This window comes from Ochotona princeps, chromosome 2 (assembly GCF_030435755.1).
Source record: "Ochotona princeps isolate mOchPri1 chromosome 2, mOchPri1.hap1, whole genome shotgun sequence".
Classification (NCBI taxonomy): Eukaryota; Metazoa; Chordata; class Mammalia; order Lagomorpha; family Ochotonidae; genus Ochotona; species Ochotona princeps.
Window position 1 is genome coordinate 85,927,268 of NC_080833.1, and position 24,075 is coordinate 85,951,342.

At 37.2% G+C, this 24,075-nt stretch overlaps 1 protein-coding gene across 1 annotated transcript; it reads left to right on the top strand.

The window, feature by feature from the left end:
- Nucleotides 1–3,825: 3,825 nt before the first annotated feature.
- On the top strand, nt 3,826–22,061 carry VCAM1 (vascular cell adhesion molecule 1). The gene is made up of 9 exons (XM_004582170.3): nt 3,826–4,006; nt 4,606–4,881; nt 8,009–8,329; nt 9,018–9,284; nt 13,331–13,606; nt 15,368–15,688; nt 16,506–16,772; nt 18,250–18,516; nt 21,171–22,061. The coding sequence occupies exons 1-9, from the start codon at nt 3,943–3,945 to the stop codon at nt 21,338–21,340; spliced, it is 2,229 nt and encodes a 742-aa protein (XP_004582227.2). The 5' UTR covers nt 3,826–3,942; the 3' UTR covers nt 21,341–22,061.
- Nucleotides 22,062–24,075: the final 2,014 nt, after the last annotated feature.

Sequence of the window (24,075 nt, forward strand, 5' to 3'; positions counted from 1 at the left end):
ACCAGAGATGGTGGAAGTTCCTCCTAAATCTTAGGAGAACTGGAATGCAACACTTAGATACATGGGATAGACAAAGCCTAATTATTGCATTCTGTATTCCCTTAAATAAATTTTCAGAAGGAAAAAGAAAAATTTTGTATGGGAAATCTACTTCTACTTTTATTTTCTGTGATAATTTGGTCTGCATTAGAATTCAATAAATTGTATCTTGTATATGTGATTTATTAAGTGGTATCATGATATGATTTTTTATTTTTGACAGTAAGAAAACTATTTTTAAAATCCCAGAAAACCATAATAAGTTCTTAGTGAAATAGGATTCTTGCAAGACAATGATGGTTCCTCTAGTTTGCATTCCAGAAAGTCTCATATTTAGGTCTGCTTGCTAAATGCATTTTATTTCCCGATTACCAACAGATAAGTAAATGGTCTCTCTTCTGAGTCACAAGTTGAACTGTGTGAAAGTTCCTGACACCACACATATCTTCCTTATTCTGATACAGAAACTGTGTCTGTCTTTGTTTATACACCCCCAGGACTGGTGCTTATGCTGTAGCTTTTAAATAAACATTCTGTGTATTGAATTAAGTTAGGAAATTGTTACACGTGCTACTAATTACCTTACTACTCATCACCCATTGCTCCCCTTTCGTGGGAATATAACCCTTATTGTTTGGGGGCAGTTTAAAGATCCAGGTTAGTTAAGATATTTAATCCCCATGTATTCAATGAGAATTGACTGAAAGTTACTGCCTACAAAGACAATCTTCAAAGTCTATTTGAAAAGTGATAAGCTTCACAGGTTTTGATTTTTCTTGCTTTATCTTTCTACTTTTTTCCTGTCTGAAATGCAGAGGTAATGTGTGGTGATAGAGCAGCCATATCAGGACCATGAGGGGCTAGTCACCCCAAATGTAACTCGAAAGCATTAATAAAAATTCTTTTTTTTTTTTTTTTGTAAAGAGGCAGATGTTACAGAGAGAAGAGAGACAGAAGAGATCCTCCACCTGCTGCTGATTTGCCCAGCCGTCCACAGCAAACCGGATTGGAAGTGGAACAGCCAAACTCTAGTTGGTGCCCATGTGGGATGTAGGTGCTGCCGGAGAGGAATTAGCCAGCTACACTACAACACCAACCCACTCTGCTTTTCCAATGAACAAGCAAAGGAATCTCTGGCAAAGATTAGCTAGTTTTGCAGTCTGAAGTTGTAAATAAATTGATAATTGTGCTACATGTTACTAGTAAAAATGTTAAATAGAAGAAATTCAAAGGTAAAATTCAATAGTGCTTCATTCAGATACTAGCATCAATTTGTTAACTCTAGATTGCAAATCGATTCACTCATTCCTTGCATGATTTTAATAAATGCCTTATGCTGGATTAGATGCGATGATTGAAAGGCATCATATGTGTTAGCATTGTAGGAAAGAAAGGCAAGAGTAATTGAAATATGGCAGGTGCTTCCCTAGGATGCTCTAGTTACACTGTCATAGAAGGAAATGCGGCTAGGACCTCTGATAGCATCTAACTCGAAGATATTAAGAGGAACTTGATTAAATTCTTGTTAGGACTACTATGAGCTAAATCAATAGATCAGCCATTTCTCCAATGTTCCCCAAACACAGAGTCACATAAAAGCTCAGAACTGAAGTATCCTGACTTGACCATAATAAGTTTTCTTTGGAGTCAATAGATCATTCTTCTTCCACCTTCAGTGAAATGTGCTGTAATTCTGTAATACCATTTTTGTCTTCTCTTAGGTAGTGTATTTATATCGTACTGGTGATCTTTTTACATGACACAAACTGTAAAAAGTTTCTATTCTGTTTAGTCTAACTCTGCTTAAGTAATCTCTAGATATTTGGCAGGTATTTTACTTCATGAAAAGATGGGTTCACAAAATAACACATATTTTCCTTAGAGTTAATGAAATTCCTTATATCACCATAGCATCCAAATAGTGTCTTCCTTTTTTTTTTTTTTTTTTTTGCCTGTCCTTGTTCCTCAATGGGGGCCACATTATTGTCTATGAGGTCTTAGACATCCCTCCAGCCATGTAGGGATGGCTGTAGGTTCCGGTCTTCAGTAATGGCCTTCATCATATAATACAGTGCTGCTCATTTTTGGTGATTGTTGGAATTTTTTTCTAGAAGTTAAGATGTTTGTGTACTATTGCTAGTTTGAGGGAGTTTATTTTCCAAATTCATAATGGTTTTCTTGCATCTTTCTGTGTTCACTAAGTACAAAACCAGGCACTGTTACTGTTAGTTATTTAAAAAGGTTGAGTTCTAGTTCATAGGATATTACAATATCATTACGCGGAGCCAATTCCCGTGACCTGGTTCTTTACCGCGAGCTGAAAACACCAGACACAAAGAGGTATCTTAGGAGGTTTGTTCCAGCGGGGCAGGAACAGGGTGGAGGTGGTGGGGAGGAGAAAAAAGACAGGGCGAGGAGGCGAAGGGAAGCCGGAAGAAGAGAAAGAGAGCCGCACCTGGGGCCCTTTTTGTCTGCACGGTATGAGGGGTGGGGATTGGGAGGGATTGAGGGCAGGCCCCAGAGGATTGGCGACTGCAGGTGAATGCCTAGGGATGATTGGTGAATGAGTGTGGTTGGGGAAGGGGCTGGAAGATTGAGGGTGGGATTCTCAGGTGGAACGCTAGGTTACATCTGGTGACTAGACTGGAGCGAATTTCATGAGCTGTGAGGCAGAGGAAATGGTACCTGGTCCAGGGTGGGATATCCGAATAGCTCCTTCAGTTACATATTGTGGAAGTGGGCACAGTGATGAACAAGAACTGTCACAGGCTATGATGGGAACTTATTATCTAACGGCTATACCTTCATGGGCAGAACACAAGGAAGTAGCTATTTTGGTTCCTTTTTTGACAGGCAAACATTTTTGCAGATTTAGGCTCTGTGTGTAAGCAATACTAACACAGATATGTAATGGCACTTTTAAAACAGTCATTTCACTGGGAGGGAAAAAAAGAATATACATTGGTGATCATCTCCTCATTTAATAAAAAATATTTTTCATATTTTGGCTATGTTTGTTGGCAAATCCCAAACCCAAGAGCTTTACCACAAGAAATTCATCAACTGGATTCCATGCATTTGCATTTAAATCTTCAAAAGGCTTCCAATTACTCAGCAATTAAACTTTTGAAACAGAAGGGAAAGTTGTGCTTGTTTTGGCAGCAGTACCCAGGTTACATTCCTTTACTTTCTACTCAAGAAAATTATTTTAGAAAGTTGATGTTTGATGTCCAAAGGATTATTTTGGTGGGTAAAAAGCACAAAAAAACAGAGGTTGTGCTGTCTCCTTTTTTTTTTTTTTTTTTTTGAAAAAAAAGAAAAGAATAATACAAAGAATGATCTAGCTTTTGAATTGCAAATGTATTTTCTTGATAGAAAATAGCAGTTCACTGACAGTGGTTGTTTATCCACTTCAAAAGCTGGAGTATCCTGTGCTTTTCTCATGTTTTTCTCTCTACTCTTTTCTTTCCCCACTAGATTCAGAAAGCTTTGTCTGTTCTGCAATATGGATTGTCTTATATATTTTTCCAGCACAGACTTTCTGTTGGAAATGAAAATCAAAAAAAGCCTGGAATTTATGCTCTGGGAAGTGTTTTTTTTTTTTTTTTCCCCCGGACAGAGAGAATAGAACAGTCAGAGCAATGAAAGCAACGGAAGGGGTTAATGCTGGAACTTGGCCGCCTCTGTTAAACTTTTTTTCCCTGGCTCTGCCCCGGGTTTCCCCTTGAAGGGATTTCCCTCCTCCTCTTGCAACAAGACCGTTTATAAAGAGCAGACTTTCTATTTCACCCCTCACTCAGCCTCACTGGCTTTTGGAGCGGAAAACTCTTCCCAGGCACTATCAGGTGGAGCAGAGCAAAAGCCTTTGGAATCATTATTTTCTCATCACAGCAGCTATTTAAAATGCCTGGGAAGATGGTCCTGTTCTTTGGAATCTCAAAAATACTTTGGATAATGACTGCAGCTTGTAAGTTCTTGATCTGTTTCAAATGCTAATAGTCCATTGTAATTCTACTTTTCACTGCAGTCAGCTTTGCTACCGAAGTGAAGAAAGACACTAGAACTTTAAGTAGCGGGAAAACTTAATTTAATCTAACTTTAAATGGGCTGTTACATTTTGCTATAAAGCATTATCCTGACATAGAGCTGCAAAGCTGATCATTTTTCCAATGTCAAATGAGTAACTTCAATTCTGTCTCTAGTAGGTCTATCTGTTTTGGTTTTGTATGTTTTTTTCAATGTCAAACGATAGCAATTTGGACTCTTTACCAGTAGGTGCGTCCCAGTAGTTTCCGGTACTTGATAAGGAGGTCAAAGCGAGCAACTAACAAAACAGTTTTGATAAATGGGCATCAAGGTTGGGCCTGCGAAAGACTGCTAAGTGGGGATGATGCCAACACCTCCTTTGCTAGTGCCTTCAGTGCTTTGGGCCTGTTCGCACTTGGTGAAAGCAGTTTATGAAAAAGATGAGCCAGCCATATTTTCGAATTATGCTAGCACAGAGAGATGAGAAAATATGAGATACACACTGGTAAGTTTTCTTTTTTTCTTTCTTCACTTTTACAGCTCAAGCTTTCTATATTGAGACTGTGCCTGAAGTGAGATCTCTTGCCCAGATTGGTGATTCCGTCTCATTGATCTGCAGCACCGTGGGCTGTGCATCCCCTTCTTTCTCTTGGAGAACCCAGATAGACAGCCCACTGCATGCAAAGGTGACAAACGAGGGGACCAAATCCATACTGACCATGGATCCTGTTAGTTTTGAGAACGAACACTCCTACCTGTGTACAGCAACTTGCGGATCTGAGAAACTGGAAAAAGGAATCCAGGTGGAGATTTACTGTGAGTGCTTTAGAGAATCTATTTTTTTTTTTTTTTTTGCAATTCTGTTTTAATATCTTTTAAAGTATAGTTTTAAAGATTTTTAAAGAGATATTCAGTGCAGATTCATGATGAGGGCACATCAGGGCCTCTCAGAAGGCAGGGACAGCTGAAACTAGCACTAGTCCTGGGGCGAAAACTTCTTGTGTTTCTACCTCTGCCATGAATATGGAAGCCGTGTGCAAAACTCAGTCTCCTTGGCTCCAATTTTCCTAGCTACACAACAAAAATCTCTAATGCTAGCTTTATTTTACTTTTTAAATATTTCCTTTTGATTCTATCCTTATCTGTGTACTTGCACATTCATTAAATGATTTATGAATTCCATGAGCCATTAATTGATTCTTAAGCAATTTGATGTTTATAATTAGTTTAAAGATTGTGCGGAAGTAGAATTTAGGAGCACAATTCTCATAAAACTTTTCTGATTAGATAATGTAAAAAGAATTACAAGCATTTGCCTTGACTTAGGTGTTAATACAGTTAAGAATTCTTTTGTGCCATGGCATCTTGGTACTGTTTTGCAGATATTTACATAAACATTAAGTTGGCATCATGAGTGTGAATGAACACTTTTTGTTTAGCAGATGCCAAAATGTGTTGAACTTCATTGTCAATTTAATGAATAAAGGTACCAAGAGTGTAAAACTAATCTGGCAAAAATCATTTACCTTTGGTTACTGATGGCCTTGATTTGTAAAAATTGAACTTGCTTGTAGTCATTTATTCCTGAAGACCTTATTTGATTATCCTATAATTGCATTGGTTTCTTTCTATTGTCCTAAAGCCCAAATTTGCCTGGTAACCTTAATTGAAATTTCAACAAGCCCCATGTGTTGTTAAAGCTGTTCAAGAATCTGACTGCATGGCTGCTTTCAATTATGCTGGCCATACAGGCATAGTTTATGTCTGAATAGCCTCCTGAGCTCCTTGAAAGGGCCCCTTATGTAAATACAAGGAAAAATAGCAAGTTCTTATATTACCCGACATCAAACTGGGCAGACTACAGTCACATTTCTTACAGAATGTGAGGAAAGGAAATCTTTGGTGGAAAAATGAAAAATACTGGGCTTTTCATACAGAAATTCTTTTCCAACTCCTTTGTCTTCTGCCCACAAGTACTAAATAGTGGAAGATTTTGAAAAGAGAAATGAAGCTCCCTCTGGCTTTAATTATCTTGCCTGAAGTTTTTCACTTGTAATGTCTGTTTCTCATTATATTTAACAGTTCCTTCTCCATTCCACTTTTCATTATAGTATTCCTCAGATTTGGGGTCTTCGTACTTTTTTGTTTTTTACTATGTACAGCATCTTAAATCTGGTTATGTAATGTGTTCATGATAGTAGGTAATGAGTAAGTAGCTCTTGCAAAGGAGACAGTGAAATACTGTGTTACCTTGCACTAGAAGAGTCAGTGGTATGCTGGTTGAGACATTGAGTTAGACATTTTAGGAGACAAATTTACTTTCCAGACTTGAATGATTGCACAGGTGTATCTTTATAGTGAATAAACTCTTATCAGAGGCACCGTTTACAGAAGTCAATAACTTAGAGTCATTCTTTTCGTCTCATGTATGGACTAGTAGGTGTCTTCTGCAGTGACATTCTGAACTCTAGATTCCTTATTTGTAAAAATGGAAATTTGTCTTCTCTGGCTAAAATAAAATAATGTAACAGAGTGAATTATAAGCCTCTAGTAGCATTACAAATAGATAGAAATCCCCACTTTCCAGTTTAAATCCTAGGTTTGCCATGTGTTAGTTGTGTGACTACAGACAAGTTATTGCATATGCATGAGTTTACTTTTCAAAAGGTAGAGAGAGAAATAGACAAATAGACATTGAGCTCCCATATGCTACTTTACTCTCTAAATGCTAATAATAGCTGAAACTGGCCCAGGCCAAAGCTGTGAATCAGAAACCTAGCATGTAGGCGTTTTATGTGGGTAGCAGGAAGTCAGTTTTTGACCCATCACCTACTACCTCTCAAGGTGCAAATTGACAGGAAGTCAGAATGGGAAGTGGAGCTGGAACATGATCCCAGCACACCAATATGAAATGCAAATGTCCTGACCAACATGTCGACCACAAAGCCAAATATTTACTCCAGTCCAGACTTTTGTAGATAATTTGAAATATGACCTTTGCTTCATAAAGTTAATGTGAGTACAAAATAAAATTGTAATCTATAGTACAGTAATAGGAATGTGTAAATGTTAGTGCATATTGGCTTTTCTCTCTTCTTTTACTCTAAACATATTTGATCCTTAAGATATACAGAGTCAGACAAGTGTAGACAAAGGTATGCTGGACTGTCTGTCATGGTCTGTACCGACAATGTCGGAGTACACTTAAATAAGAAACTAATGGAATTGTGATTCCTTATGAAAGACTGCACTATTGTAGTAAAATGGGAAAAATCTGTCGGGGGGTGTGAGTATGGAGGGGAATCTCAGCCTAGATGAAATTGTACCACATAATTCAAAATTCAAAATAAAATTATATTTAAAAAATATAGTCAGAACTAAATAGTGCCCTAAAAGGCAGTTGGTCTTAACCATCACTTTTTTAAAATTTATTTATTTTTATTGGGAAGGTGGATATACATAGAGGAGGAGAGACAGAGGGGAAAATCTTCCATCCGATGATTCACTCCTCAAGTGACCACAACAGCTGGTGCTGCACCGATCCAAAGCCAGGAGCCAGGAATCTCCTCCAGGTCTCCCACACGGGTGCAAGGTCCCAAGGCTTTGGGCTGTCCTCGACTGCCTTCCCAGGCTACAAGCAGGGAGCTGGATGGGAAGTGGAGCTGCCGGGATTAGAACCGGCGCTCAGATGGGATCCCGGCGCGTTCAGGGCGAGGACTTTAGCCACTAGGCCACCACGCCACCGGGCCCAACCATCACTTTTGAATTTAACAAAAAACCATGAAAGGTTCACTATAACCAAATAGTTTTTGCTATATTAATATAGTATTAGCAAAAACATTAGACTTGCTTTGCATTGATTTAAAGCAATAGGAGACCTCATGCAACATAAGTAAAACAAAAATGAAGAAAAACCCAATTTGTCTTCTCTTGGCTTTTGCAGCATTCCCCAGGGATCCAGAGATTCATTTGAATGGCCTTCTGGAGGTTGGCAAGTCCATTACAGTCAGGTGTTTGGTCCCTGATGTGTATCCGTTTGATAGGCTGGAAATGCATTTACTGAAAGGAGATTATGTCATGAAGAATCATGAATTTCTTGAAGCTATGGACAGGAAGTCCTTGGAAACCAAGGGTTTGGAAGTAACCTTTACTCCAGTCATTGGGGATATTGGAAAAGTCCTTGTTTGCAGAGCTAAGTTAAATATTGATGAAGCTGATTCTGTACCGAATGAAAGGGTGGCAACCAAAGAACTGCAACTGTACAGTGAGTACTTCTGTAGTATGGTAAAGATTTTGTGGGTATTCAATCTTAGATGTCCGTAGCAGTTAACAGCATGAAGTCATCAAGAGATGAATTTAGCTTTTACTGCATTTCTTATTAATCCAGAACTATTATGTGGGTACTTCAAAAGTTTGTGGAAAATTAGAATTAAAAATAACTTATTTTAGTGCAAAAAATTGAAAGTCATGCTTGTAATCAGTTAAAAATCATAGAAGATACATATTACAAAAAACTGTGCACGACTAATGTGTAACATTTAGTTATGGAGAGGAAAATATCTACTCCAGAGGAGAAAATTTTCCGATAATTAGACCTGTCCAGTGACTGTTTCATGGGGCAATGTTGGAACTATCGTGGATGAAGACTTAAGAGCATTGCTTAGATAACACTCCTCCTATAGGAGAGAAAATAAACCACATAACTCTAAAGCCCTTCTTAATTGCTGTGTATGTGTGGCCATTAGAAAACAGCAAACATCGAAAAAGAACTCAAACAAGTTAGATTGGCTATAGTTTAATCATCAGCATTTTTTTCCCCACTACTTTGGGAGATTAAGCTTGTCAAATTTGTACAATCATATAAACAAATCCAGCTTGTGAAAGAAATGTGCTCCTCTTGTTGGGTCAAGATGATACTTAGCCATCACACATTCTGTCCCCTGTATTTTCAGTTTCACCCAAGAATACAATTGTCTCTGTAAATCCTTCCACAAAGCTGCAAGAAGGTGACTCTGTGACAATGACGTGTTCCAGTGAGGGTCTGCCAGTTCCAGAGATTTTCTGGAGTAAGAAACTAGATAACGGAAATCTACAGCGTCTCTCTGGGAATGCAACTCTCACTTTAATTGCTATGAGGATGGAAGATTCTGGAATTTATGTGTGTGAAGGAGTTAATCCGATTGGGAAAGATAGAGAAGAGGTGGAATTAATTGTTCAAGGTAAGCAGAATGTAAATATCGCAGGATGAAAAGGTTGTCACATCTTCAATGCTAAATCGCTTTCTGAAGTTCATTGATTATAAGTCTCACTGTCATAGTACAAATGTATATTTGTCTTATTCATATTTCTTGGAAATCTTTCCTCGCATAGCTTCCCATAGCTCTGCATTGTGATTTTTTTTCTATGTTGTTCTTTTCTTCACTGACTCATTTATTGGCTTTCCTTTCCCCTTTTTCCTCTTAAATATGAGTCTTCATAGTTTCAGGTTATCACATCTGATTTTATTGCCTTCTTACTCCAGAATTACAGGAATTGAATCAAATTAATGTTTCCATTCAACAATACCAAACCCTGTTAGTTTTACCACAAAATGTTCCCTAGTGTCTGACCTCTTATTCAACCCTCTTGCAATTGTCTTGGTTTATCATCTGTCACTTGCATTCTTGCACAGTGTCCATAAATAGCAGCATTCACTGGATGTTAGCTGTGTTTCTGACACTCTACACATGCCATTTGCAATCCTCAAGAAATAAGTAAAGCATAATTACTTTTATCCACTTTACAGAATAGAGGGTTGAGTCTCAGTTCAGTACTGGCACATCTATTGATTGTAAATCTAATATTATATTTGCCAGAAATTTTACAACCTGAATATTATCTCATTATATATATTATCTCATTATAATGCTATTGGGTAGATAAAGTTAGCCTCAGCTTAGTTCATATTTGGCCAATAATGAAGTGGCTCATCTGAATTTACTATTAACTTAATACAGGCTTGTTTTAATCCCAAACTCAATGTCTTGTTAACTATTTTAAATTTTATTATATATTTTTTATTTTTATAATGTATATATATATATCCTCTTTTAAATTGCCAAATCATAACTATTCATTTTAGGGTACAATGTGATATTTTGATACATGTCTATAATGATAAATGATTAATTAATACATTCATCACTACTCTTTTTGGTGAGACATTTGAAATTTATTCTTGACTATTTTAAAATAGACAATGAATTATGATTGTCTATAGTCACCCTACTGAGCCATAAATCTCAAAACAAGACTAAAACTTGATACCTATGAACAAAAATCTTCCCATTACCTCAGCTCCACCATAGCCCCAGTCTCCGATTAACTCCAAACTGCTTTGTACTTCTGTGATGGCCAGCCCTGAGAGACGGCACACATGAGTGTGGATCTCTGTGTCCTGGTAACTTCACTGAGCACAGTGTCTTGTGGGTTCTTCAGTGTTGTCACAAATGACAAAATATCCTTTTTATGATTGAAGGTTGAATAGTACTCCACTGTGTTTTTAATTTTCTTTGAATGATCTCCCTGCTAACACTCTGTCCTTGAGATAATGAACCCCATGTTCTGCTATCAGGGCTAATTAAACACAAAACTGTGTTCATGTTACATGACTTGAATCACACTGGGAAACAATCCCATGTGATTCTTTACACTCCCTTTAGAGCTCTGGTCACAGAGCTACTCACAGCTCTGTGCCTCTGTTCACGCCGTTCTGTCTGCCTGGAATGGCTTTGCTCTGTCTTTCACCTGGCAAAAGCCTAGCCACCTTTAAGACAAAGCTCGTGTCAGTTTCCCAGCTCTCGACTGTGTCAAGCAGAGCTGCTTGTTTTTCCTGTATATTCGCTCAATATTTCTTATACTCACATATGTACCTATGTTCAATTCAACAAGTAACTAAAAGCCTTTGTCTGAAAAATAAAAAAAAATTAGGCTTGGTGCTATTAAAGACATGAAAAATGTATGGTCATTGCTCAGGAAAGCTGATAAATTGATCAGGGAAGATAGGCACATAAAACTTCAACATATTCTAGCAAGGGCCAAAATATTATGCCAGTAGAAATATATCTTTTCATTGAACTACACATCAACTAGAGTCAGATATTTTCTCACTCTACATTTTAATGTTAGCTACATAGCACAGAATGACTAAATTCTTTTTTATATAAGATTTATTTTATTTTTTTTACTTCCTTCCTTCCTACATTTCTTTCTGTCTTTCTTTCTTTTTCAAAGTTTTACTAACTTATTTGAAATTTGGAGTGGAGACAGAGAGAGGGAATATTTTTCATCCACTGTTCACCTCCCAATGACTACAACCAAGACCGGGCCAGGCTGAGGCCAGGATCCAGAAATTCCATCCAAAACTTCAATGTGGAAGGCTGCTTTCCCAAGTGCAACAGTGAGGAGGTGGCTCAGAAGCAGAGCAGCACCACTCACTGGTACTCCTGTATGGGACGCCAATAGCCACAGTAAAGAAAGATGTGGGAAGTATTTATAGGCAGGAAGTAGGTCTCTTTAATCTTTCCCATTTTTACGCTAATTTACAAGGAATTCAGAAACTTCCTGTTCTGACCTGTCTCTTCTTCACAATCTAAGAGCTTATCAGTTTATTATGGTAATTAGAAAATACCAAAATATCACAAATAAACCAATCTGAGAAAAATAACTTTTGGCACAAATGAGAACTATGTGAAACATACTATATTTAGATTACTTATGTATGGAGATTTCTTTTTTCCATGTCCAGCCTGCTATTTGTACAGAAAATTTCACTGATTTTCTGTGAAGTCTTGTCAATTACTTTCAGAACTTCCTACCATCCCCAGTGTCTGGAGGGAAGCCTAGTTGGCACTTAGGATTCCCTCTCTCTCTCTGAGTAGCTGTCATGTGAAAGAAGCTTGTGTGCTCCACGGCAACAGTACTAGCAAAGAACTTCCCTAGATTTGTGAAGGAGTTTGCCTTCACAATCAGTTTTCAACCCACAAATGATTATGAAGTGTCTGCATATTGCATGAAAAGAAAATTTGGAAATTATGTGATTATCACTTTAAGATATTTTTTTTCTTTGCTTTCGACATGATTCTGTGTGTCTTCCAATGGTGTAACTTGATGTTGTGGCAACAGAAATTCTAAGCACTGGTACATTATGGGCATTGTAACCAATTAGGAGATATTTTTGTAGCTTTCCTAATACCTTTCATAGATTTTGTTTTGTGTTCACATGAGGATGACTTGATTTAGTTACTCTGCAGCTGAAAAGCTTGCTTCAGAAATCATATCCACCTAATTTTGTCACATGCAAGCTGTGCAAATGGGTGGAGTTATTTGGCATTTTGAACCTAAATTTCCTCAGAAAGAAACGAGACAAAGAAAAATAGGGAGAGAATAGAAGAAGGAAAAATAGATGGGGAGTAGAAGTAATACAATGGTTGATGTAATTATAACCACTAAATGTGATGGTAGATAGTAATTGTTTCAATATAATGCTTAACACATTTATTTCAAGGAATACTACACTGCCATTAAAAAGAAAGAAATTCTCCCATTTCCAACAAAATGGTCCTAACTAGAGATCATTATGCTCAGTGAAGTAAGAGAGTCCCTAAAGGATAAATATTATACGTTCTCTCTGACATAAGGCAACATTCATACAATATACAGAGTAAATGGATATATAGGTGAACATGTACATAAATACATTCTTATTGATGAACTATATAGTGAAGACTAGCACACTGGGAAGTCAACATATGCCACAGTAGACATCTCTACTCTCAAATAAAAGGAAGGATCCAGTGAAACAGCTAATTACACCTTGGCAATATGACACTAGATTTTCTAACATTTCCTATCTAGGTTCTGCCTCCTAATTTCAACTTTCTGTTATGGAAACTTTGGGAGGCAGAAGTGACAGCTCAAATAGTTGATCCCATGACATCCACATGGAATATCTGAATTGAGTTCTTGACTCTTGGTTTTGGCCTTCACCCAACCCCAGCTGTTGAGAGCGTTAGACAGGCAACCAGCAGATGGAAGATCTCCTTGTCTCTCCAATTGACTCAAAGAAATACATAGTCTGATGCTTCATAGTCTCAAGTGTAAAAAAGAAACTTCTGGGAACAAATGTTAATGGAATTGAAATCAGGAGAAATAAAACCACATGCTAGAATGGTATTTAAGAGGAAAGAATCTGATCTTTTCAATCTTTTCCCCTTTTCCTTTCCAGAGAAACCATTTGCCATTGAGGTTTCCCCTGGACCCAGGCTTGCTGCTCAGATAGGAGACTCAGTGGTGCTAACATGCAGTGTCAGGGGCTGTGAGTCTCCATCTTTCTCTTGGAGAACCCAGATCGACAGCCCTCTGAACGGGAAGGTGAGGACTGAAGGGACCACATCGGTGCTCGAACTGAGCCCTGTGAATTTTGAAAACGAGCACTCTTACCTGTGTACTGTGACCTGCGGACATAAAAAACTGGAGAGGGGCATTCAGGTGGAGCTATACTGTAAGTGATTTTCAGAATTGTTTAATATTTATCTATTTTTTTTCTGGTCCTGTTGCAAGAAATATGTTGCTTGTAATAAGAAAGGTGATCTATTCATTTAGGAAGGAAATGCATTGTGAATTATTCCTAACTCTCTGAACCAAAATGGTTAGATGCACTACAACTGACCTGTATCTCAAGTATCTATTGCATATGTGTACAACCTCTCTTCTGTCTTAATGAAGCTCTCTCATTATTCATTCAATGACATATTTCCTCCTTTCATCCATTTCATGTGTACATGGAACAGATGAGGTGAGTGCCAGAGCATGGCTCATTGCCTCTTCACATAGTAGGATAGGTGTGACTGTTGCTCCACTACTCAAGCTGTAGCTGAGCCATAAGCCTACCGTATTAGAGGCACATTTGGAAAGCTGATCTTCAGGATGGAAAATAGTGAGCCAGTGATATGCAGAGAATGGCAAAAATAAGGATTTGAGATGGAGGTGCTCATTTCTAGTATCTCGGTTGAGAAGCAGAATCTAGAATCCACCAGGTTTGAATATTACAGTGAATGCATATACTAAACTGTTTCTTGCTCTTCTTGTCTCCTCACAAAAATCCATTACAACCTCAAATCTATGAATTTCTATTGATGGTGTTCCTCAGTCTATAATTAATAAGCAAGCAAATAATGACAAAACATGACAAGTGCCCCAGAGTTTACTCTGCCTTGTTTAATTCAACAGGACTCAAAAGAACACACTTAGATATACACTATCAGAGACCCTGCCCGAACTGAGGTTGTACTCTGGGATGTTGTGCAGAATGAGTTAGAATATGCTTATAAAGAGGATTGGGTCTTTCAAAAGAAGTGTAAATTTTATTGTGTGATCGTGTTACCCAGAGTCTGGGATCTGCTGATGTAGGCACATTCCCAGCAGAAATGAGAAGCAGCAGTGAATTGTTAATGCAATACAGAAATACTTGAGACTGTACCCCTTTAACAACATTTTCCTTAAGGAAAAACATTTTTAGCATTATGCTTGCCCTTTGGTGGACTATTTTGGTCTCATTTTTATTGGGTTGTATAGGATATATTACAAATATCATTTATTAGGCTCCCAGCCTCTTACATCACATTCCGAAAGAATGGTTAAGGTACGCTTTTTAAAAATTATAAGTAGTATCTGAAGATATTTAAAATTTTCTGCCCACACTAAGGTATCAGAAAAATTGCAAGTCTAAATTGAGAGGTTCTTTGGATACAGAAAGGGTGCACAATGCTGTAGCACCAAACCTGAGCTCTGGGGCCAGAGAAGTATGGATTCTGAGTTCAGCCTGGTTATGGACTGCATATGGTTCATAATGAGGGTTTAGTATTCTTTGTAAGTCCATGTTTTCCAAAAGACTGCTTGGAGACTGAGCTCATGAATGTTAAATGACTGTGTCACAGCAAACATTTAAAACAGTTAGAACAGGCAGCTATTATATAAGCTGTTAAAGCTAATGTGTTCTTCAAGACCAAGCCATGTACTCAGCAAAATTTCATCATTAGAAACAAAAAATAAGTAAAGATATGCATTACTTGATGACCTGATGTTTCCAGCCTTATTATTTCTATTTGCATTTAATATTGTTAATATATTTACATATAATGTAATTATTCATAAATTAATGATTGTTCTATCCAAGATGAGTGAAAACTGTCATTTTGAGACCTTTGTATTAAACAGAATTTAGCTCAACTTTTCCTCTCTCACTTTTGCTTGATATCTCCAGCATTTCCTAGAGATCCAGAAATTGAGCTGAGTGGTCTACCTGTGAGCGGGAACCCTATGAGTGTAACCTGCAAAGTTCCTAGTGTGTACCCTTTTGACCGCCTGGAGATTGAATTACTCAAGGGAGAGACTGTGTTGAAGAACAAAGAATTCTTGGAGGAATTGGATAGGAAGTCTCTTGAGACCAAAAGTTTAGAAATGACCTTCATCCCCACCATGGAAGACACTGGCAAAGTTCTTGTTTGTCAGGCCAAGTTACACATTGATGAAATGGAATTTGAACCCAAACAAAGGCACAGTACACAGAAACTCTTTGTCAATGGTAAGTACATATGTGATGTACCGACAATTTGTATAGATTCATTGGTCATGTTTGTGAGGCCATAGTTAGCATAAGGTTAATAGTTAAAACTTGCGTGGTGTAAAAAAAGAAATTTCAAAATTATTATTACAGCCAACCCCCACTCAAAATGATTGCTATCTATGATTCTATGGTTTGGCCCTTTGAGAAGGGGCTAATTTGGCAATTATTCTGCTCACTCTTGTATCAGCTGAGCTCATTCATGGGTTTCTAATCAGGCAAACATGGTTAGCTGGCCTTGCATAGCCTCACATGTGTGTTTGGAACCTCAGCTGAGATGTCCAGGCTTCCCATGCTTCATGTAGTGTCATTCTCAAGGAAGGTAGCCCACATTTCCTCTCTAGAGCACCGTGTTCCAAGAAGGTAGTAATGAAGACAGCCTCCTATAGCCCTGGGTTTGGGAATAGGGCAGTGTTTTTTTCCACATTCTCTTAGTGAAAGTGAGTCACTAGGCCAACTCAGATTAAAGAAGTAGAAAAATGGACTGTACCTCTACAGAAGGAAATTCAAATGACTTACAATCATGCTTAATTTAAATAGCATTAAGTGGCAATACATGCCATCCTTTTACTAGTAGGACCATCTCTATAAAACATACTTCTTTTAGGAAATACCTAGGGCAGGATGTGTCACGGTCTACTTTACTATTCTTAGCCCCTGAGACAAGCGGGAAGAAATACTTCCTGTGGCAAAATTATCAAGGTGTATAAACTGTTATAAATCTTCTTGGAACTCAGGGAATAAGAGGACCAAACTAACAAGTGCCTCTACTTTTCAGTTGCCCCAAGAGATACAATCATCTTGGTCAATCCTTCTTCCATTGTGGTGGAGGGAAGCTCTGTGAATATGACATGCTCTAGTTATGGCCTCCCAGTCCCTAAAATCCTGTGGAGCAGACAGCTAAATAATGGAGATCTACAGCCTCTTTCTGAAAATACAACTTTAACCTTAGTTTCTACAAAAATGGAAGATTCTGGTATTTACGTGTGTGAAGGAATTAACCAGGTTGGAAAGAGCAGAAAAGAAGTTCAATTAGTTATCCAAGGTGAGATAAATGTAATTAATGAGTTACTAGTATTGGGGGAGGGGACAAGGACTTGTGTTATTGAAGAAAATTCTGTTACAAGACAAAATTTTACTAAAGTAACATATTGAGAATTTGAAAAGTTCATGGTGCTTACCATGTATGGGAAGTAACTGAGCTGGTACTTTTTTATGAAACATTTGAAGTCACTTAAACTGACATTCTGTTAATTTCAATTGATGTGTTAGCTCTAGGAACTATGCCAGAAGTTCCAGTAACATTTGTGAAGCAATGTATTGAAATAGGGATAGGAAGGGGTACATACGTGTGTGGAAATTAATTAGCATCACTGCTATCATCTGGATGAACTAGACCTTGATGGCAATCTCTCAAGATAGTGTCTAGTATTTGCTTATGAGCCTAAGAAGGCACTCAAATCTGGTAAATTTTGAGATTCACAGGAGCAGTAACTGCTTTTTGATTCACCAGCCAGGTGGATTTATGGATATTCAGGACTGTAAACCAAACAATTCCAAGTTTGTACGCTGAAATTATAGGCAGTTATGACAAAATCACAATGTGATCAATTTGAATTGACTGTACCTTCCTTTTGGGGTGTCTAGATTCCTTCCTTCACCAGGAATGTTGTTTATTTTTTCTTGGTAGTGTTCCTACAAAAGTATTACTGACTTTCTAATGACCGCATATGAATCAGATTTGTATCATAAAGGAAGAAAATTGGGAGGCTAACCCACAATCTTAACAAAATCCTTAAGGATGGCATCCTGATGCTATAACCTTTATCACATCACAAAAGATTGGATTTAGGTGCAGGCATTTGACTCAGTAGTTAAGATGGCAATTAGGAGACTCACATCCCATATAACACTCTCTGGGATTGATACCTCACTCAGATCCTGATTCTAGCTTCATGCTTACGCACACTCTGGGAGACAACAGTAATGGTTCAAGCAATCAGGTTTCTATCACCCATGTAGGAGACTTGGACTGAACCCTCAGCTCCTAACTTTTACCTCATCCTTGGCCCAGTTATTGTTATTCTAGGTGTTTGGGACATGAAAGCATATGGGAGCTTTCTCTGTCTATAACTGTTTCTGCTCCTCAAATAAAAAACAATTTAAGAAAAGCATAGAAACTTTGGAATCCTGTAAAGTATTTGAATCCTGTAGTTGTTCATTAAATACCCAAACTTTGTGCTAGCAATTTAAAGAATTAAATAAAATAAAATAAAGCATAAGGCATGTTTTATGCTTCAAAGTATCATTGCTGTAATTATTCACTAAATGCCTGACAATTTTACTTGCCCTTCTTAACATTTAATGTAAATAATCAGCGTGAATAATTATATCACTTCTTAGCCTTTTGGCTAAGGTCAAGTGTAAGCAAGATTAATTCTCAGACTCTTGTTGATATCACTCAATTGATATGGAACTGGTTTATATTTCACTCAGAGATGCTTTTTAAATTCTCTTTATAGTTGCTCCAAAAGAGATACAGCTGACAGCTTTTCCTTCTAAGAGTGTCAAGGAAGGTGACACTGTCATTATCTCCTGTACATGTGGAAATGTTCCAGAAACTTGGATAATCCTGAAGAAAAAAGCAGAAACTGGAGACACAGTGCTGAAGTCTATAGATGGTGCATACACCATCCGCAGAGCCCAGCTGCAGGATGCGGGAGTGTATGAATGTGAATCTAAAAATGAGGTTGGCTCACAATTAAGAAGTATAACACTTGATGTGAAAGGTCAGTCTTTTGTTTGTCTCTGTTTTCTCATTTTTGTAATAGCTCAGAGGTTTCAAGGATTGTAGAGTTCTAGTATTAGATGGATGAGTTGATAAAATGAAACTGATTTACTCATTGATTGGGGTTTTTTCTTAATGTTTCTTGAAATAATCAAGCACAGATGCTCTAACCCATAGAGTTTAGTGAGGAAGTTAACATGAATCATGTGTGAGTGTGGAATTCCCATTTGCTTTTTTCAAAGTTGGCAATTCATCATTGGTCTTTGGGGTCTCGCATTTAAGTGCTTAGCCATATTTTCAAAAGCATTCCCTGATGAAAAGAAGTAAAAATTAAGTACTTTGAGAAAGATGGGTTCAATTCAGACTCTTCCTTCCTACCAGAACAGTTCATTATTCAGTGAACACATAGAGTAATTGTCTAGTTTTGAGATTGACTCTTTTCAGGAAAATAATTTGGGTTAGCAGCCTTGATCCTGATGGACATAAAAATACTGTTTAAATTACAGAAAAACCTATTTAAAATTCAAGTCCTTTACCTTCCTACTCTTTCCTGATGGAGAGAGAGAGGAGTCGTAGTGGTTTCATGGGAGAAATCTAGTCTCTTAACCCCATTTGTGAATGCGCAGTAGGTAGGATGTGTTCATTTTATTAGTGGAAGCAGAATATATTAGCCTTGACTAATCAGTCTCACACTCCTTGCATGTTAATAAGTTTGTATTGTAAATGGGAAGATGCACTTGGAATTGGCAATGGTGGGAAAGAACTGCAAACAAATGCCAACTTTTTAAAACATCTAGCGCTTAGCTACCAGAATTAGCAACCACCTATCAATGCAGAAAAAATTAAACCAAAGTCAGAAAGCAGGAAGCATTTATTCCTCTAGCTGAATTTCTCAAGTTTACAAGCCTTACCATGCTTTCTCCTCTGCCTGCTTTTGTTTGTTTGTTCTGTTTATATTTCCTTGCTTCTTATCTTCACATTACCTTCTCAAAACATAGCAATATCAATTCATTCATCTAGAAATGTTAAGGAGAAAATGTCACAATTTCATGTAAAACTTTTAATCATCTTACTGCAGTGATAATCCTGAAAAGAGTTGATCTGGCCAATGAAATAACTATGTGCTAAAAGAATGGGACATTTACCTTGTACCATGTCACTCTAAATAATACCAGGGTATATATAATCAGTGCTTCCAATGAGGTAGGGAATGCTTCTGGATCTCAGTTATGAGTAGGTGGGAATTCTTTCATTCCTACTTTTTTTTAAATCTGTGATGCCTTCAGGCCACCTTCAGCTGGGCCCACCCCCAGGATATTAGATGGCTGACATTTATGCAATTCAGTTTATAATTATTTGTTCTCTTGTAAAGTCATAGAAAAACTTATTCTCCACTTTTTAACTATTATACATAGCTTTTGTTTTTTTCTAATTACTTTATCATATTACCACTTACATGTTGGCCACTTTTTACTCATATTTCAATGAATATCCACAAAATATTGGGTACTAAACTACATCTCCATGCCCCAAAACTGAGTATGATTGAAATTAGGTAGACATGAATGGAAACCAAAAGAATTCTGACATTCTCCTAAGTGTTTTGAACTTTTTCCTTTATATTTGGCTTGGCTTCTGACACATTTTATTTTGTTTTGGTTTAAGTATATAACATCAATAGAAATGGTTGAGAGTCTATTATTTTCATTGTTTATACAACTAATAGTAAATCATATTTGAAGGTTGCCCTGGCAACTAGCTTACTAGCCAATCATTGACATCAGAGTGGTAGAAGAAAGTAGGTATTTATTGCAAAGCACATTGCAACGACCTGAGCAGTTATGACTTAGTTCTCTGGTTCCCTGAAGAGTTAGGGGTGATGGTTCCTACAGACTGAAATTGGGGATGAGAGATAGGTGATTCAGCCATGCCCAGGATTGTCAATAGAGCTCCTGACCTTCCTCTAATTGGTGGTGCTGTCCTCTGTAGAGAATGCATGATGTCCAGGTGCACTCCAGTTGTTCTGGGGGTCATGCTCATGTGACAGTTACATTTCGTCTGGACCTGGACTCCCCTCCTAAACCACCCCAGGGCAATAGCGACTATCAAGATTTTTCTCAAGAAGCAAATAACTCCTTCAGTCCAGTGATTACAATTGTGTAAGGCCAGCAGAATCTTTCTCTTATGTCAACTAATTCGTTTCAATAAAGGATAGCCAAGCATACCTTAGGCTAAGAGAGACAGACAGGAGGCTTACATTTTAAGGATTCGGATTCAATACTGACCAGAGCCTCCCTTTTTTCGGTAGATATTTCTATTTCTCAGTGAAAATATCTCTGTGTAACTTGTGCTCTTGTAAATGAGCCCTAGAGAGTTCCCTTCCACTCTGCAAATGAATCAGAATCTAGTAGAATGAACTTTACGGAAGTCAACAGCTGTTATCTTTACATCCATCAAGATCATAACAATCACCAGCCAATGATTTGAATAAGGCAGAGAAATATGCACGCAGGGTGTGAACTGACCTTGTCACTGTTTTGCTTCACTCCTGTTCTGAGAACTAGGTGTACTGTTACAATAAAATATGTGACTATCATTGTTAAGCACTTTCTTTTTGTACTAGATATTAATTGCATCCATTCTGTTATTTTCCAGGAAGAGAAAATAGCAAGAACTATTTTTCCCCTGAACTTCTCGTGCTCTATTGTGCATCCTCCTTAATAATACCTGCCATCGGAATGATCATTTACTTTGCAAGAAAAGCCAACATGAAAGGGTCTTATAGTCTTGTAGAAGCACAGAAATCAAGTGTAGTGAAAGTTTGAAATGTTCATCCAGAGATACTATTTATCAGTCCCAAATACTGTTCATCATCCCACAAGCAAAACAAATTTATAAACTTCCATGAATGTATTCAATGTGGAAAGAGCTGGGTGCCTGTACCCTTGTTGTGGCTAAGAAACCGAAGGAAAACTTTCTGCATGAAAAACAGAGACTGCTATGAGATGAGAAGACTGGAAGAGTTCCCCGATGTGTAAATAAAACATTATCTGTATATATGTAAAATGCAATTATGCTGTAGCAAGTTGGCTTGGACTACCAATACTCAATAATCAGATTGCTAAAATAATTAAGCAGTGTTACTTATACTGTTATAACTTAGTGCATCTGAGGAAAATTTAACATTAATCTCAACTGGCAGCTTACCCAAGTCATCTTTTTTAATATTGTGTTTCCTTTAACAAAATTTTATTCTTAAGATTTTATTGTCAATAATGTTATGTCTTATAAAGATACTAGGGTTTTATTTTTTACTTGCAAACTGATAAAGAGGGCAATGGATTGACTTCCAGGTACTAAAGTATCTCAACCTATGATAAAAGGGTTGACAGGGCTTTTCTATATGGTACTGGTATGGTACGTAGAAGTTTTATAATGTTTCTTATTCAGATTCTTTCATAGCTTTACCAATGTGGTCTAGAAATGGAATTTCTTTTATTTTTGTAAATGCTTTTTGTTTGTATAGTAAAGTGATAATATCTGGAACTGGAAGGGTTGTGTGTTTATTTAATACAAATTGTCTCCTTTAATAATATTGCAGCTCTTCTTGATATACCAAGTTATCAGAGTAGAAAGCTCAAACCATAGAAATTATAGAGTCTCAAGAGGTGGCCTTTAAAACTACTTTTATCACTGTGGGAACTTGGTAAAAATTCAGATTTCTTGAGCCCGCCAGAACCTACTTGTAATACCTGATTCCAAGTCCTGGAAATCTGCAATTTTGCCATGAAAAATATAAAGTGTATACAATCAGAGTGAGGGCAGAAAAACTTGTACATGTTAATCAGCAAACTGTGGACACTTGCATGTGTAGCACTAAGTCCAAGAGACAGTGTGTTCTTTAGAATCTTTTATATGGCATGTACTGATGATACCTCTCTATCAGTGAGCAACAAGCACTAAGTATCTCAAATTATAAATATTTGCTTACTTTCTTTGGAGGTTTAATACCTGTATACAGGAGTCTTCAAAAAGTTCATGGAAAGTGGATATTAAGAAAGACTGCTGAAATTTCACATAATTTTTTAACCAAAATAAACTTATCTTTTCATTCTATTTTCCACAAAATTAACTCTTGTGAATGTATTCTTAAGTAGTGTATTATTCAGTTTTATCAAGTTTTGAGTTCTATATAAATGTAATCAAGTTATATATTTACTTTGTGACTTTATTCTTTAAACTATGTTGCTACATAGATCATCCCATCCTGATATGTGGGATAGTTATACATCATACATTTTTATTGTTACATAGTATTCCAGAACAAGGCTTTACTGCAATTTCCTCCTTCAACTGATGATTGGTATGTGGATTGTTTCTAAGTTTTTCTTTTTATATTATGAAAAAAGTTTTCTATAAGTCTTATTGTACATGTTTTTGGATGACAAGTACAAGAAGTTACAAACAGTGCAATTTCTACAGAACCTGTACATGCTAATGGGTTTGATGAATTATAAGATCTTTACATATTGAAGTTTATAGGGGAAACCAAAGTGGTTAAAGTAATTTATTCTTCCGACCGCAGCACATCAGAATTTCTATCCATGAACAACTGCCAAACGTAATGATGTCTCACTTTTGAAAGATCTGCCTTATAGTTGTAAAAATGCTTTCTCTTAATGTTTTGAAGTTGTAGTTCCCTAATTATTGAGATTGCCATGAAACACCTATATATTTCTTTTACTGTTTTTCCAGAAATGCAGTGCCATTTTCTTATTGATTCTTCCCCAGCCCACCATCCTAGCCTTGCTAAGATTTAGTTAATGCAAAAATCAGATAACGCTTTAAAGAGTGAGACAGAGAAAAAGATGCCTGCTGTCTGCTGGATTGCTTCCTAAAAGATTGTAATTCCCAGCCCAAAGCCACGCCAAGAGCAGGGTCCAGGATCCATCTGGTTCTCTAACACTGGTATTAAGGACCCAGTCACTTGGGCCATCCTTTGCTGCTTTAACAGGTGTACTGCAAGGACCTTGGAGCAGAAAGAAGCATGGTAGTCAGGAATCCAACCAGAACCCATATAGAATCACGGCGCCACAGGCACTCACTTAACCTGGTGAACCATAATACCAACTGACTCTTAAAAAATTATAGTGGATATTATTTCCTTGTTGATTTTTTAAGTGTTGTAAACATCGTTAAATAGTTTGTGCCTTATATTTTACTACCCTGCTGTGACTTATTTTTTTTTTCCTTTTCAGACATCTTTTGATTACTCCTATTCAGTTTTTGGCAAATTCAAATTTATTAGTCTGTCCATTTTGGCTTGTGTTTTGAATAATAATTAAGAAATCCTTTTGTGCTCTGAGTTAAAATTCTACCAAGCTGCCCCCAAAACATTTGTCAAAGTAGCTTCAGTTTTGTTTGTCTATTTCTCAGAAAGCTGTGTTTTTTTTCAGTCTATGCAGGAATATGGTTTTATCTCTTTCAGATAATGAAACAGTAATCCCATCCTACATGTGAAAAGCTCATGATTGTTACTCACAGAGCTGCAGCACCATTT

Bases quoted from the DNA above. Each gene is read 5' to 3' on its own strand.
- VCAM1 (XM_004582170.3), top strand. From the start codon at position 3,943: ATGCCTGGGAAGATGGTCCTGTTCTTTGGAATCTCAAAAATACTTTGG. The intron at 4,882-8,008 runs GTGAGTGCTTTA...TGGCTTTTGCAG, and splicing joins AATCCAGGTGGAGATTTACT to CATTCCCCAGGGATCCAGAG. The intron at 16,773-18,249 runs GTGAGATAAATG...TTCTCTTTATAG, and splicing joins AGTTCAATTAGTTATCCAAG to TTGCTCCAAAAGAGATACAG.